This window comes from Lepidochelys kempii, chromosome 9 (genome assembly GCF_965140265.1).
Source record: "Lepidochelys kempii isolate rLepKem1 chromosome 9, rLepKem1.hap2, whole genome shotgun sequence".
In the NCBI taxonomy this organism is placed as follows: Eukaryota; Metazoa; Chordata; order Testudines; family Cheloniidae; genus Lepidochelys; species Lepidochelys kempii.
Window position 1 is genome coordinate 90,982,698 of NC_133264.1, and position 14,572 is coordinate 90,997,269.

Sequence of the window (14,572 nt, forward strand, 5' to 3'; positions counted from 1 at the left end):
TGGCCTGTATTCTCAAAAGATAGCTAAGGTAGTTTAACCTAAATACTGCAGAGTATCCAAAAAACTTTGACATGGCTACTTTTATCTGAAAAAATTGAAAACATTTTGCAATAACAAATGCATTAAAATACATTACTCCTGTGAAGTAGATACGTGTTATGCCATTTTGCAGATGGGTAACCAGAGACTGAGGGAGGTTAAGTGACTTGCACAAAACCATGCAGCAAGTCAGTATCAGAGATGGGAATAGAATCCACAAATCCTAACTTCTCAAACCAGGTTTCCAGTTAGTCTGGAGAAGAAATCAAAACTGTTTTCAATATTCCTGTTCACTTTACCTACTGTAAGATATTTTTGACAGTACCAGATATGAATGCTCATAGAAAAACCATTCAGAATGCTGGGCTCTAAGGGGGAGTTTTCAAAAGAGCCTAGTAAGTTAAGAGCCAGTGACACTTTTTTTAAGAAAAATCCCTCCATCAGAATACTTCATCTGGCTGCATCTGGTGCCTCAAAATCTTTGAGCCTGAGTTTAGAGAACTATCCTAGATTCTTAGTGCGTAGTCTGGTAGAGAATCAGTTTTGCCCTATTTTTGCAGCGTTAATTACTCTTGACATTATTTTCACCTTTTTGAAATGCCACTGCAACTCCATCATAAATGTCCAGCTTCTTAACTGTACCTAGAGGAATTTCTATTCAGTCCCAGTGCAGTATTAAATAAGCCTGTGAAAACCACTCAAACCTGCTTAAGGTGTCAGTCTTCATAAAACAAAACGATAAAGATGTGGTCAATGGAGCTTTCTGATGAGGAGGGAAGTGATGATAGTGCATTCATGTACTGGGCCTGTTTATTTCTAAGCAATTCCTGTATTGTATGAAAACTTGTAGCCTCTTATATTGTAAAATCTGCTTACCCAAAAGTGCTGAATAAATTCTTACACAGTCAAAGCCACCTTATGGAAAAACCACCTAACCCCTAAGAATAGTCCGAGTACTGCACTCAGCTGAATCCTCAATGCTGTTGTTCCATAAACATCATCTTTACTTCAGTAGTCTTAAGATTGTGGATTACTAGCTATTACCCCTGGCAAAATTCCTAACCGAGTGTATAAAAGGGCCTAGTCTTTGCGTATACCATAAACCATTTTGACTACTGACATTTCACACATCAGAAAACTAGCTAGCAGCTAATATCTTTCTTTTGTTTGAAATTTAAACTGCTAATCAAAATACCTAACTGGAAAATGCATGTGTTTCATTGTGGCAGATTTCTTTCTCTTTCTTGTAAAGTTGTTATGACATTCCTTCTACGATGGGTGACAGCTCTCTGAAAGCAAAATCCTTGTGGGGAGATCAAGAATAAAATAATTAAGTATTTTCACCAGAATAACAGTACATGGGAAATGAGGTAATGAGGCTGACTTTGCCATTTGACCTATGAGGGGAGTTGAAAGAATTGGGCATGTTCAGTGTAGAGAAGAGAAGGCTGTAGGAAAATAGTTTATAAATCTTTAAGTTTATTATAAATAGGATGGTGATCAATTGTTCTCTAAATCCACCAAGGTTGGCCAAGAAGTAATTGGCTTAGTTTGCAGCAAGAGAGGTTTAGGTTGGGTATTAGGAAAAGCTTTTTAACTATAACGATAGTTAAGTGCTGGAACAGGTTACCTTGGAAGGCTGTGGAATCCGTGTCATTTATAAGAACAGGTTAGATAAACATTTTTCATCAGGGATGGTCTTGGTGTACTTAATCCTGCCTCAGCACTGGGGGGCAAGGCTAGATGACCTCTTGAGATCCCTTTTATCCCTACATTTCTATGATTTAATTACTGCATTTATATGCCCTTCATATTTTGGATGATCAGCTTCATCCTGGTTGTACAGCTTACTTCTTTCTAAACACTGATTGTCAAATTATTCCTGTTCATACATGCATACAGAGAAGGAGAAGAGTGTCTTTTGCTTCAGTACATTGGGTTTGCAGGAAGTGCAAGACTGAAAGACCAGTGATGCTGGGTGGGCTCAAAGACATTTCAAGGATCAGGCAGTTTATATGAATCAGAAAGGTAGTGGTTTCTACATTAGGAAGTAGCTTCCGCATATATTCTGTATTTTGAATGGAATATGATTTCTTTACAATTGTGGAAGCCTAGTATAGCACAACAGTACCCACTTTGATCTTGCAGCGTCGACGGGACTTGAATTGTGTAGACAGAACTACAGTTCTTCCTGAATTGTGGTCGCCAAAGCTTTAACATGGTTAGGAATATGATTAAAATGTGACTGGGTCCTACATCACAAGGTCGAAGCATGACATAGCCATGTTGAGCGCTACTAGATGGTAATCAGGTCCTGCCTTACAGTAGAGTTATTTAGACAACATAGATGTCTATAGAATATATCTGAAGAGGAAGAAACTTTGCTATATCTAGAATAGTAGTTTCCAAACTTTTTACTAGGGAGACTCACCAACTGCATTTTATTTTTTTAATCTTTTTCGCAATCCACCATTGCATACCCACCCTCTGCCCTGGCACCACAACCCTAATCCTGGCCTGGTGCAGAGCAGACCTTCTTGGCTCAGGATGATTGGAGAGCGAACCTGCCCACACTCATCCTGCAGCTCCCATCCCGCAAGGCAGGGCCTGGCTCTTCACTCCACATGTTGTGACCTGGTGCGTGGGGTCGCAGCACCACTCAGGTTTGGCCTGGCCACATCTCACTCTCCAAACCTGCCAGCCTCCCCTTCACACTGGGCCAGGAGAAGTGCATGTTTGCCTAGGCCAGGACCCTGTGATGGGTTAATCTGTCCCTGGACATGGCAACCCAACTAGAACCTTCTGAGGACCCACTCATGGGTCGGGACCCAACGTTTGGGAAACACTAATAACTATGATCACTGTGCTAACTACTACAGTTATGATTATTTTTCCAGTGTGGACAAGGCCTTTGTGATTTTTGTTTAGGTGAAGTTTATTTCTTAAGTTTTATTAACCTGTTACTCTTTTATCAGGAGCCAGCAGAGAAGAAATAACAGAACACTGGGACTGGTTGGAACACAATCTTATGAAGACCTTATCTGTGTTTGATTCAAATGAAGATGTTACTAGCTTTGTACAGGGGAAGATAAGAGTAAGTAGCATGTAGGTGATCTAACAGAGGAAAGCTATGACTTTTCACTCTTCAGAAATATATCAATAACATTCCCTTTTTTTAGGACATTAGGGGACAACATTGTGGTGCAATGTAATTCTTTTTATGTAGTACTGTATTGCAGTTAGATAGGAGCAATGGAATGGGGTGAAGCTATTTCACTTCAAAGTTAAGTAAAATTGATAGAGACACATTCTGTTCTTGCTGGTAAGCAAAATGTATCAGTTACCTTCAATTAACTGTTTAAAACTTGTGGAAAAAGAATATTCTACAACTATAGTAATAATAATTGACAGAGCAAAATGAGGCCTTACACTAATCTCGAGGGCATTTCCCCATCTGTCTGTATGCAATGCTATCAGAGATACACAGGATCTTCTCTGTGCCCCAGCCTGTAACCAGGGACCCCTTTAGTGTGCCGGGCACCAAAGATCCACACAGTTCCACATGGGCAGGCCCTTAGTCGCCAAGACTCTGAGACTGGGCCTTCAGCACCAGCACTCCCTGTCTCTCTCCATGATTCCCTGCAGCGAATCCAGCCCAGGTAGACTCCTGCAGGAGGCTTGGATTGTAGCCCTTCCGAGCACTCAGAGTATTTATAGGAACACAGGCAGCCTCTTCAAAACAAAGTAATTCTTTATTGGTCACCTGGCTACAGAAGCTGAAAGTCCTTAGTCTGGCACACAGAAGCAGATGTTATGCCATGGTCCATCCTGGCAAAGCCAATGCCATCAGCCAAGCTGTGATGGACTCTATCCCTTGCTCTGTCTCCCTGTTCTCTTTGGCTTCCCAAGTCAGAACTCCTGAGTCCCTCCAAAACTGAAGCCATTATTCCAGTTCAGTTCACATATTCCACCTTCTGGGGTTTCTTGTTGTTTGGGGTTGATTGTTCAGTCACTGGGGGGCCTCTTTGTCTTACTGTATCCTGTGTTGATCTGGGTTTGGTTTCAGCCAGATCCTTAAAGACTCAGTCATTCCACCCAGGCATCAAGGTAGTGCACACACCTCCTGTCCCCAGCCCTGTTCCAGAAGCAGCGTTAACCCTTTTGCACCCACTGTGCACAGAGGAAAACTGAGGCATGCCTAGGATTCATAAAAATATTATAGAAAATGCCCCCTTTGTCACAAATGTGATAACTTTTGAATGCTGCATTTGATCAATTCCAAAATTTCAGAGAATGTTTGAATGATGGGGAAATGGCGGGGGGGAGGGAGGGGGAGTAATGGGGAACTCTGGTCTGAGGGGTACAGGGGGATGGGCGGGCATATAGCTCCTGGAGTGGGGGCACAGAGAGTCCCTGGGATTGGGAGAGAAATGGGGACAGTGGTACAAGGGGGAAATGTGCTGTCACACAGAGACTTTGGCATGAGCAGGTAAGTGGCGAATGGGGGTGACCTGAGGGGTGGCTTGCAGAGAGTCCCTGAAATAGAGGGGGATAGAAGGGTGGCACACAGGGAGGTGGGTAATGAAAGAATGCAGTGAGCCCCTGGTGTGTGCAATGAGCTCGGCCTTCAGAAGCAATGGAGTGTGTGACCTTCTAGTAACAGTACTTAGCTTTTTTTATAGCACTTTCCATTAAAGGATGACAAAGCACATTACAAATACCTATGAATGTAGCTTCACAACACCCCTAATGGGGTAAGGAAACCTCCTTATTCCCATTTTATAGACGGGGAAACTGAAGGTAAGTGTCTTAACCACGGTCATACAGGAAGTCTGTAGAAGGGTCTGAAATAGACTTAGGCCTCTTGACTCTCAGTCCTGTGCTTTGGTCACAAGACCATTCTTTCCCTGACATATGGCAGCACAAAATATGTTGCATGGTTTTTATATATATACAAACAAAAATGATTAAATTATAATATATATATTTTATATATATAAATTATATATAAATTATATATAATTTAATCATTTTTTGTTTTTTTTGCTTTTAGGGATTGATTGCTGAAGAAGGGAAAGGTTCTTTCATAAAAGAAGAAGATCCTGAGAAGTTTCGTGAAGCTATTCTGAAGTTTGAAAAGTGCTTTGGATTAGCAGAGCAGGAGAAGTTGGTGACCTATTACTCCTGCAGCTACTGGAGGGGGCGAGTGCCCTGTCAGGGATGGCTTTATCTTAGTACCAACTTTCTTAGTTTTTACTCATTTTTGCTGGGAGCAGAAAGTAAGTTGGCCCAGTCACTCATCACCATTTTATTTTATATTCTTCAAGTTTGAAGTAATATGTCACACCCATAATCCTTTGAGAATGAAACTTAGTTATTTTGGAGCATGAGCATCAAATAAAAACAGAGTGTAGAAAAAATTAGCAATCAAAATAATCATTTGGAATATATTATTTATAAATATTTTATTTGCGTGTACATGTGTAACCCACTAGTGTGTGCTACTTGTCTTTCTCTGTCCTGGATTCACAGAGACTATAGGTCTGGTACAGCTCTTAGCTGAAAATCCTGGGTCTTTAACTCATGCTGTAGAGATTCATGCTTTCAACTCTTGAGGCTCCTGGTTCAATTCCTGTCGCATGTACAAATTTAAAACAAAAATAATCTTCCCAAATCGAGGCATTATACATTGCTGATATTTTCACACATTTTTTGTGTGTGTAAAGTCATTTTGATTGCTCATTTAAAAGTATGCATTTATGTGAGTAATAACTCTGTGATTGAAAGCTAGAAAATATGAAGAAAGTTGCATAGACTTACAAGCATTTATATATTTTCCTGCCAGTACATGCATGTAGTATTCATGATTGCTAATAGGAGGCACAGCAGTACATCAGAAAGACACAGGCCCCTTAGATATAAATGGTCTGCTTGCTTTACGAAGCTTTATTTTAAATGCACTATTAAAACAGAGCAGCCTGCATGATGATATAGTTCATTTAGCCATTTGCAGGTTTGCATTGGAACAAAGAACAGAGAGTGTAATGTAGTACTAACATATGTGGCACTTTTTTGATGTATTTCTAACGGTGAAATTCTACCTGGCAAGCTTCCTGTAACTCTGAAGATAACCTGTAATTTTCTTGTACTTGTGGAATAGCAGTAGTTCGTGTTTCTGTACGCTCATTTTTGAAGGAGAACAAATGACTGAGGGCCCAGTCTTACAAGGAGCTGAGCACCCTCAACTCCCATTGCAGTCAATGGCAGTTGAGTGCATTCAGCACATGGAAGGATTGGGCTATAAAACAGAGAAAGCAACTACATCAGGCAAGATTATAGAACCCATTTTAAATAGTACCGTACTTCACAAGTAGTTCCACTGAAGCTAATGGAGTAGGTGTGGAATAAGGTACTACTCTATAGGAGAAAGGATTATTACAGTTTGGCCCTTATTGAAATACACAGAAGCTTCTTTTTTCTGAGAAACATGCAGTAAAGGCTGTTCAGTGGCTCACTCTAATGCTTTCAGCTATGTTAGACCTTCCTACTCAATAGTGGTTTCACTGTGCTGTTTAATTGCATTTTATCAAAGCTGTTGACTGCTTGTTCCCTTCGTGTTAAGGAAAAAGTGTAGGCGACTAACGAGCAGTGAGAAGTTACTCACACCTGCTTATACTCATATTTTCAGTAAAACTCGTTATCTCCTGGGATGAAATCTCAAAACTTGAAAAGACCTCCAATGTGATCCTGACAGAGAGTATTCATGTGTGCTCCCGTGGGGAGGATCACTACTTTTCCATGTTTTTGCACATTAATGAAACGTTCCTTCTTATGGAGCAGCTGGCAAACTACGCAGTAAGGAGACTTTTTGACAAAGAGACATTTGAAAGTGACCTAGTCCTCCATGATCCTCTGCAAATCACCAAGAGGTAATTTATTGTTTGTAGAATGTCAGCTGTGTGCTCAGTAGAGTTCCAGGCACAGGAAGAGACAGTCCTTGTCTGAAGGAGCTTACAATAACAGCTTTGCTAACATTTGTGTCTTTTACCCAAGTGTCCTGTTAGACGTTGGGTAATGCAGGGTGTTATAATTTACTGATAGTTATCGGAAGAAATCACATGAATATGATCTATAAGAAATATCAGCTTTATTCACAAATACTTGTGTGGGTATCTCATCTTGTTTCAAATTCTTCATGGCTAATCAGATTCACAAAAACACCGTTCAGAATAAGCATCAAGGCACAAATTGACCAAACCTGTGCTAATAGCACAGGGTTCTCCTTCTTTAAAACAAAACTGAACACTACATGACATTTACTCAAACAGGGAATGTACACTAAATGCAGGAGCTTGTTGCCTTCATTGTAAATTCTGTAGGAAAGTTCTCTGAACTTGGTCTTCTCATTCACTTTTGTCAGATCCGATGCAGGCTTAAGTCTAGAGAGCCAGATTTTGATCTCAGATATACAAGTGTAAATCTGGAGCATCCACACAAAAGGCAGTGGAATTGCTCTGGATTTGTACAGCTGTAACTGAAATAATAGCCCTAAGTGTGCATTATTATATAGCATATTTGCATGTTTTTCGTTTTCAGAGGCTCTTCAATGGTAAAGCTTAGTTTCTCTGAGTGTATTTTAACGAATCATTAAAGCTGACAAGTTGGTTTTCATGGCCTAGGTTTATAAAATCCTTTCACAATTTATAGGCCAGAATTAATTGTAATTCAAGGCTTTAAATCTGTACCTTTTATTATTTTTACACAGAAAACAGAGGGCACATTTGGAACAGGAAAAATGCAGAAAGCATTATTCAGTACTGTCATACAACCAAAGCTGTTTAATAATAATAATAATAATAATAATTAATAGGTTTCTTGATAGGTTCCTTAAGAGAGAACCATTTAATACATTAATATAGAAAAAGGGAGGAAAATCGTATTGCTTTATTCTCTGCTTTAAAGTGATTTCATCAGTGGGTTTACAGCCCCGGATTTACATTTGTTTATGTCCTGTATAAATAAGATCTCTGGAGAGGTTACATTTTCTAGATAATAATTGTATTCAAGGTTCTGAAATATTTTGTGAAAAACATTACAGCAAAATTCATTTTTAAAAATGTAGTGTCTTAGCAGCAAGTGGGGATAAAAAACAAGAAGTGATGATGTGATGTCACTGAAGAGTAGCTTGCTGATGAAAGAATGGAAAGGAGGGGGAAGAGCAACAAACAATTTTTTCGGCATATGTTAATTGGATAACAAATGCATGAGCCAGATGTCATTGGCAGTGGGTGATATAAGCAACCATGTGTTGGAGGCTGGTGACTGGTTTTCTTACTATTGAATTGCTTTGGGTAACATGAAATGTCAGATCTAAAATATCCATTGGGTTAAAGTCTGTCTCCTGGGCCAGTAGAGGCTTGGTCCATGTAGCGTATTTGGAAGTGCTTTCTCAGGTCTCTTTTCAAGTAGAGTGGCTTCCACAGCTTTCAGTGGAGGGATTTCCAGAAGTCCAGTACATTTCAGTGTTAGTATAATTTTTCTTTCTCTTAATTTCCTTTTATTACTCCAAGTTGTTTACACTTCAACGGTAAAAGAACCGCATGTGGCTCGCAAGCCACTGTTTGGCCACCCCTGATATGTGTTGTGATGAACAACTAAAGAGGGGGATTTGTTATTTAGGGCACAACGTATAACAACTAGGAGTAATAAAATGAAATTAAGAGGAAAAAAGAATGATGCTAACACTGAAATGTATTGGACTCTTGGAAATCCCTCCACTGAAAGCTGTGGAATCCACACTACTTGAAACTAGACTTCAGCATGTGTTTTAAGCATGTGCTTAATTACTTTGCTAAAATAGGGTGTAAGCACTGTCAACTCCCTTGGGAATTGATTGTGTTCAGAACCTCGTTTAGTGCCTTCCAGGATTGAGCCTGTAATGTATTTGAGAATGTGGGATATAATGTTTTAATATAGTCCCATCCCAACACAACTCAGTTTTAATAAATGTAAAGTGATATTAAAATAACTTTGGTTTTCCTTCTCTGCCTCACTTTTTTTATCCATTAGAGGCCTGGAGAACAGAGCCCACAGTGAGCAGTTTAGTGCATTCTTCAGGCTACCCAAAGAAGAGACCCTGAAGGAAGTGCATGAATGCTTCTTATGGGTACCTTTCTACCACTTCAACACACTGGGAAAAATGTGCATTTCGGAGAACTACATCTGCTTTGCTAGCCAGGATGGCAGTCTCTGCAGCATAATCATTCCCCTAAGAGAGGTATTGCAAATTGCATATTTTTCAGAGCCAGTTACACTGAAAGTTTTATAATTTGTCTAGATTAAAGTAACTAGCAATTTACTTTTCTTTTAGTCAAGTTTCTCATTAGAAAATTGAATCTATTTTTATTCAATTTATATGATGTCATTTTTTCCTGGTGCCAGCTGTATTAAGCTAAATCCCACTGCGTGCAGAACTCCTTTCACTTTTCAGCTCAAAGAAAACCTTCAAGTCCCTCTCTTTTTTTATCCTCTGTTCTTTCTGGGTGAGCAGAGGAACTTTTAGTGTCTCAGCTTGCACAAGTCTCACAACTTGTACTTAAACTGGGAGTCTGTCTTCGTAGCCTGAGGCTTATGGTCAAAAGCAAAGAATTGGAGGGGCTAAATATTTTGGAGTGATTGGTTATGGATTCTGGAGTCTTTCGCCTGTAGGTCACCAGCTTAAATCACTGTGGACAGTGATTAATGAGTACCAACTGTTCAGAGGCTTATGTGAAATGAGTTTGATAGTGTCTGGTCCTTAGTGGACAAATGTCAGTTCACCATTACAATTGGCGTCCTTAACAGACAGACTAAGGATCATAAGGTAATAGAGACTGTGGGATTGTCTACACTGGCAGTTTACAGCGCTGCAACATTCTCGCTCAGGGGTGTGAACCACTCCCTCCCCCTCCTCCCCCCGCCCCCCAAGCGCAGCAAGTTTCAGCGCTGTAAAGCGCCAGTGTAGACAGTGCACCAGCACCGGGGGCCAAGCTCCCAGCACTCGTAGCTCTCGCCCAGCACTGCGCTGTGACCACACAAGACACGTTAAAGCGCTGGCACGGCAGTGCTTTAGCATTGCCGGTGTAGACTAGCCCTGTGTTACAGCCTAGCTTTGAAGGGTCTAGGACAGAGATGACGCATTTGTGGAGAAGTGCATGGGAAGATTACCCTATACCTTCCATGCGGCATGTATTCTGTGGACTGAGCTTATATCAGTCTCTTTAACATTGTCTGTCTCTGACTAGTCCCAGATATGTTCATGAAATAGATACACTGGAAATTACCAAGATATCGATTAATACTTTTGTATACTCTTCATGCATGCATGTGTGCTATACATGCATGCAGCTTACTAGACATGCTGGGACAGATCTTCATGTGGTGTGAATTGTCATAGCTACGTGAAGTCAATGGAGCTATATCAGTTTACTCCAGCTGAAAATCTGCTCTGCTGTGTGCTATTAGAGCATGCATTATTACCTAGGCAAATTTCTTCTTCACTTGAACTGAGTGTTTGAAAGTATTAAAAGCCATAATATAATAAAGGTCCAAATTAATTTCTCATGTAACTCAGTTGACTTCAGTGGGCATACAACAGGAATATATTTGGCACACGCTGCTTAGATATTGCAGTTCATGTGATTTTTCTGTTGGCAGTCTTGCAAACAGAGGCTTTTGCAAACTGTAATAACAAAGCATAACAGGTTGAATTAAAGGAGCTGACTTCTTAATTCCAAATGCTCTCTTAGGAGTTGTTAGGCCCTTGTAGAGTTGTTTCACGTCAGCTGGTTTTCATCCTTCACCTATGCTGGTCAGAAGGCAGCAGCAACAGTAGTCAGTCTAGCAGTTCACAGTCATGTTACTAATTTATTATTTCCTGAAAAGCACTATATTATTAAAATGTATTTACCACTATAAATCCTAACTATCCCATCATCGCAATTAAGATCAGCTTCAGCTGTCATTTCCTGTGACAGATGTGTCTAGGAGGGTATTCTCAGTGGAGTATCCTTCCCATGAATTCTGCTTCACGTGATTATTTGCAGGAGCCAGAGTCTGGCTTCTTTCGGAAAGCTGTGTAAGATGCACCCGTTTCAGCAGGCGCTTGAGGCCAGATTTTGGAAAGTGTTTAGCACCAATATGTTAATTTTTCTAAAAAAAAAATCTGTCCTATAATGAAGTTTGGGTTTTATGGGGATAACATGTCAGTCCATTGTCTTGTGCCAGAATAGCAACAGCCCATTTTGTGCAATGATAGTTTAAATTGTCTGTGTGGTTAATTCTGCTTATACAATGGTCCACTGCGCTCCATGCTGCTCACAGGTTTGTCTGTATGTGCATGCTGTCATGGTTACCAGGCTCATTGCACTGTTGTCCCTTTTTGGGGTCTCACTGAGTGCATCTCCACAGGCTGGAATTCCACAATTTGCCCACTCTTGAACCAGGACCTGGGTTATAGTCCCTTGGGTATCAACTATGACTCAGTAGGTCCAACTGGGAGGAGTTTCCCTTTGGGAGCCTCTGACAGCAGCTGATTAAAGTGACTCAAACAGTTTCTCCAAAACAAAGCATTGTTTATTCTTTCACCCAAAGATACAAAGCCCTTAGAGCCAAGGAATAAAACAAAAAGAGACCTACATGCATATTTTCTTACCTAAGCTTAACCTCTCTATCCATGAGTCCAGCTTTTTCCCCATCTCTATGTCAGGAGAAACACCCTGCCCGCTTGCAGCTGGCTTTTTCTGTCTCTGAGTGAGTCTTCCCAGCCTGTCAGCTTTTTCATTGACATACCCTGGGGAGCCTCCCTTCCTTTTCTGCAGCCTAGCCTCTATATAGGGGTTTAGTGTCTACTCTTTGATCTTAGGCTCAGCCTAGGAAAGGATGGTGCCAGCTAGGCAGCTTCTTCCCCAACTGATGTCCCAGCCATTGTTATCTTAGCTCCTTTGAAGCTGTACAACTAAGGCTGCCTTATTTGTGTCTTTGTTTTGTCTCTCCTGCTCTGTTTAACAACCTCTCTTTACAGCCTGCTTCAGTTCAACTCTATGCATTCAGGCAGGCAGCTATACAAAATTGAATGGTGAATCCACGTCACACTTAATATTCATAAGAATAATGCAGATAGCTTCCAGTATGTGTCACATGCACTCTCAATAGAATTTCTTTTTTGCAAGCCAAGCTGACAAAATTGGGTAGGAAGATGAGATTACTAATTCCTGTGTCCTTGCCTCTTCAGATCATAGCAGTGGAGAAGGCTGATCCAGCTAACAAAGGAATCAGCATTAGTACTAAAGGAAAAAGAGCTTTTCGTTTTACTGAGGTTAAGGATTTTGAACACCTGGTAGCAAAGCTCAGGATCAGAAGTGGTACAACTTCAAGTCCTCATCACACTGCAAGTACGGAGGTAACAGCACAGCTAACTCTAATACTGAAATCTGAAAAGGTGGATCTCATTTGCATAAATTGGGCCCAAATCCAGTTGAAGTGTTTCTTTGGGACTCTCACTGCTTCAGCTGGCAGGAATTCTGGGAGATTCTGAGAAAGGGCACTGCATAGCAATGGGGCAGTCTGATGTTGAGCAAGACTTCATTCCGTGCCTCATCTACTGTACAGTTTGTGCTGAATGCATAACAAAGGGGAAGTTATAAGCACATGTCAGAGCTTATCAGCCCATAGCAAAAGAGTGACTTACCCTATCATTCAAACTCGTGTAGTGCTTCAAGGAAGTAATGCTTGGCACACATCAGGACTGAACAAAAATGTGAGCTGGGTGCTTCTCTGGACACACAGACTGTTCACACATACTAATAAATGTGCTTTTCATGGTGACTTTGCATTCATAGGGGAAGAGGAAAGAGAGAATTTTTCCTCCTGGGAAGGTTTTCTGGTTTGAGATCAAGTTTGGGATTGGTGAGCAATAAATAAATAAACCTGATAGACTTCCTGTTTCTGAGTCCAACAGGACTGAGCTGTGTTAGATGTAGTTAAAAAACAGAAATCCCATCACAGGGAATTTGAGGTATTCCTTCCCAAACCTATCATAGCTGCTTTTTCAGAAGACCAAATGGAACAGTAAGGATGGTACTGTGTTTAGGGGATTAGCCTGTGACTCGAGAGACCCACATTTAATTTTCTCTTCTACCACTTGCGCAAATCACTTAGTCTCTCTGTCTCAGTTCCTTATCTGTAAAATGGGGATAATAGCACTTCCCTATTTCCTGGGGTAGATGTGAGGATAAATACATTAAAGATTATGAGGTGCTCAGATACTACGGTGAGAGGGACCATAGAAATACTTAAGATCCATTTCCTTCAATGCAAACAGTCAGACTTTTTGGTTAAAAAATAAAAAAGCCCTTCATAATCTCTCCCGTGAGAAACCAAAAAACACCACCTGGTGTAAAATCAAGTGTGAAGTCAGTGGAGCTGCGTAAACTTAACCAGGTGGCTCATAATGTTTACAGGATGATTGTGAGGCTGTTATTAGATGTGGACAGATCTGTGCAAATAGTGTTGTGTATGAGGCTTTTCAGTTTCAGAATGTATCCCTCAGAACAGATATGTGGAACTTGCAATTTTTAATAGTGCTTCTGCATACTTTCCCTCTAGGGTTCTGCATTTAGGGCTTTGCTCTCATTGAAATTGATGGGACTTCTGTCTTTTGACTTTTAGTAAGCTAACTCCTAAAACCCCTTCATCGGTAATCATCTGCTTTGTCTGACGCCAAATACAGAACATGGTCTGCTAGGCTTTAACCTTGCCGTACCCTAGTTTTGGGGTGACATGACTTTCCGACAGGACAGTCCTACCTTGGCTTAACTGAATGTGTGTTGGAGAGGAGTACAAATGAAAAATGCTGGGTAATTCTGCTTGCTCTATCACTGACCATATAAAGTCTCAAATGTAGTCCCTGGCAAAGCTTTATACTTTTACCAATTAGAGACAACACATTTACTCTTCTGAGTCCTCCTATCGACGAGCATGCATATGTGAGCACGGCAATCAGGATTTGGTACTTCAGCTGTTCAGGAGATTATGTACCATTTTTCATTTCCAACACACACTTTTGGACAGTAAGGATGGTTTCCTTCCCTTTCCAGAGGGGCATGCTGCCAGATACTCCCCTGGATACAGGAACATGAGCCAGAGTTGAGCAGATAGTTGCTGTTATCCCAGTGGTTGCCTATAACTTTAGTTCTAAACCTAATATTCTGACAGTATAGCAGCTGGGTGGAGTTAAGAACTTTCCTCACAGTTCAGGTGGGCCTCCATGTCTGATGCAGTCAGCTCTAGTAGTTTATAACATTGATAGTAGAGGAGCAGAGTCGGTTGGAATAACCTGTGAAATAGTATCTGTGAGCTTATGCAGGGTGTACGGTGGTTTAGCACAGAAAAACCGTGCGTCATGGAAGGCTCATCCTCAAGGTTCCATTCTTGAGGGTTAGAAGCTGGGGTGAACAACAAGGGGGAAAAAATGGTTTAACCTGAACAGAAATGC

General features: G+C 40.8%; 1 protein-coding gene across 3 annotated transcripts in view; it reads left to right on the forward strand.

Moving 5' to 3' along the window:
* Positions 1–14,572, forward strand: part of TBC1D8B (TBC1 domain family member 8B) — a 67,544-nt gene that overhangs the window by 17,692 nt on the left and 35,280 nt on the right. For all 3 annotated transcript variants that reach the window (XR_012160613.1, XM_073358340.1, XM_073358341.1), the window contains exons 3-7: positions 3,015–3,133; positions 5,093–5,318; positions 6,728–6,968; positions 9,109–9,316; positions 12,311–12,478. Coding sequence is in view for 2 of the 3 variants with exons in the window: in XM_073358340.1 (XP_073214441.1) it covers positions 3,015–3,133; positions 5,093–5,318; positions 6,728–6,968; positions 9,109–9,316; positions 12,311–12,478 (962 nt within the window). In the remaining variant the exon portion in view is untranslated. The remainder of the gene's footprint in view (positions 1–3,014; positions 3,134–5,092; positions 5,319–6,727; positions 6,969–9,108; positions 9,317–12,310; positions 12,479–14,572) is intronic.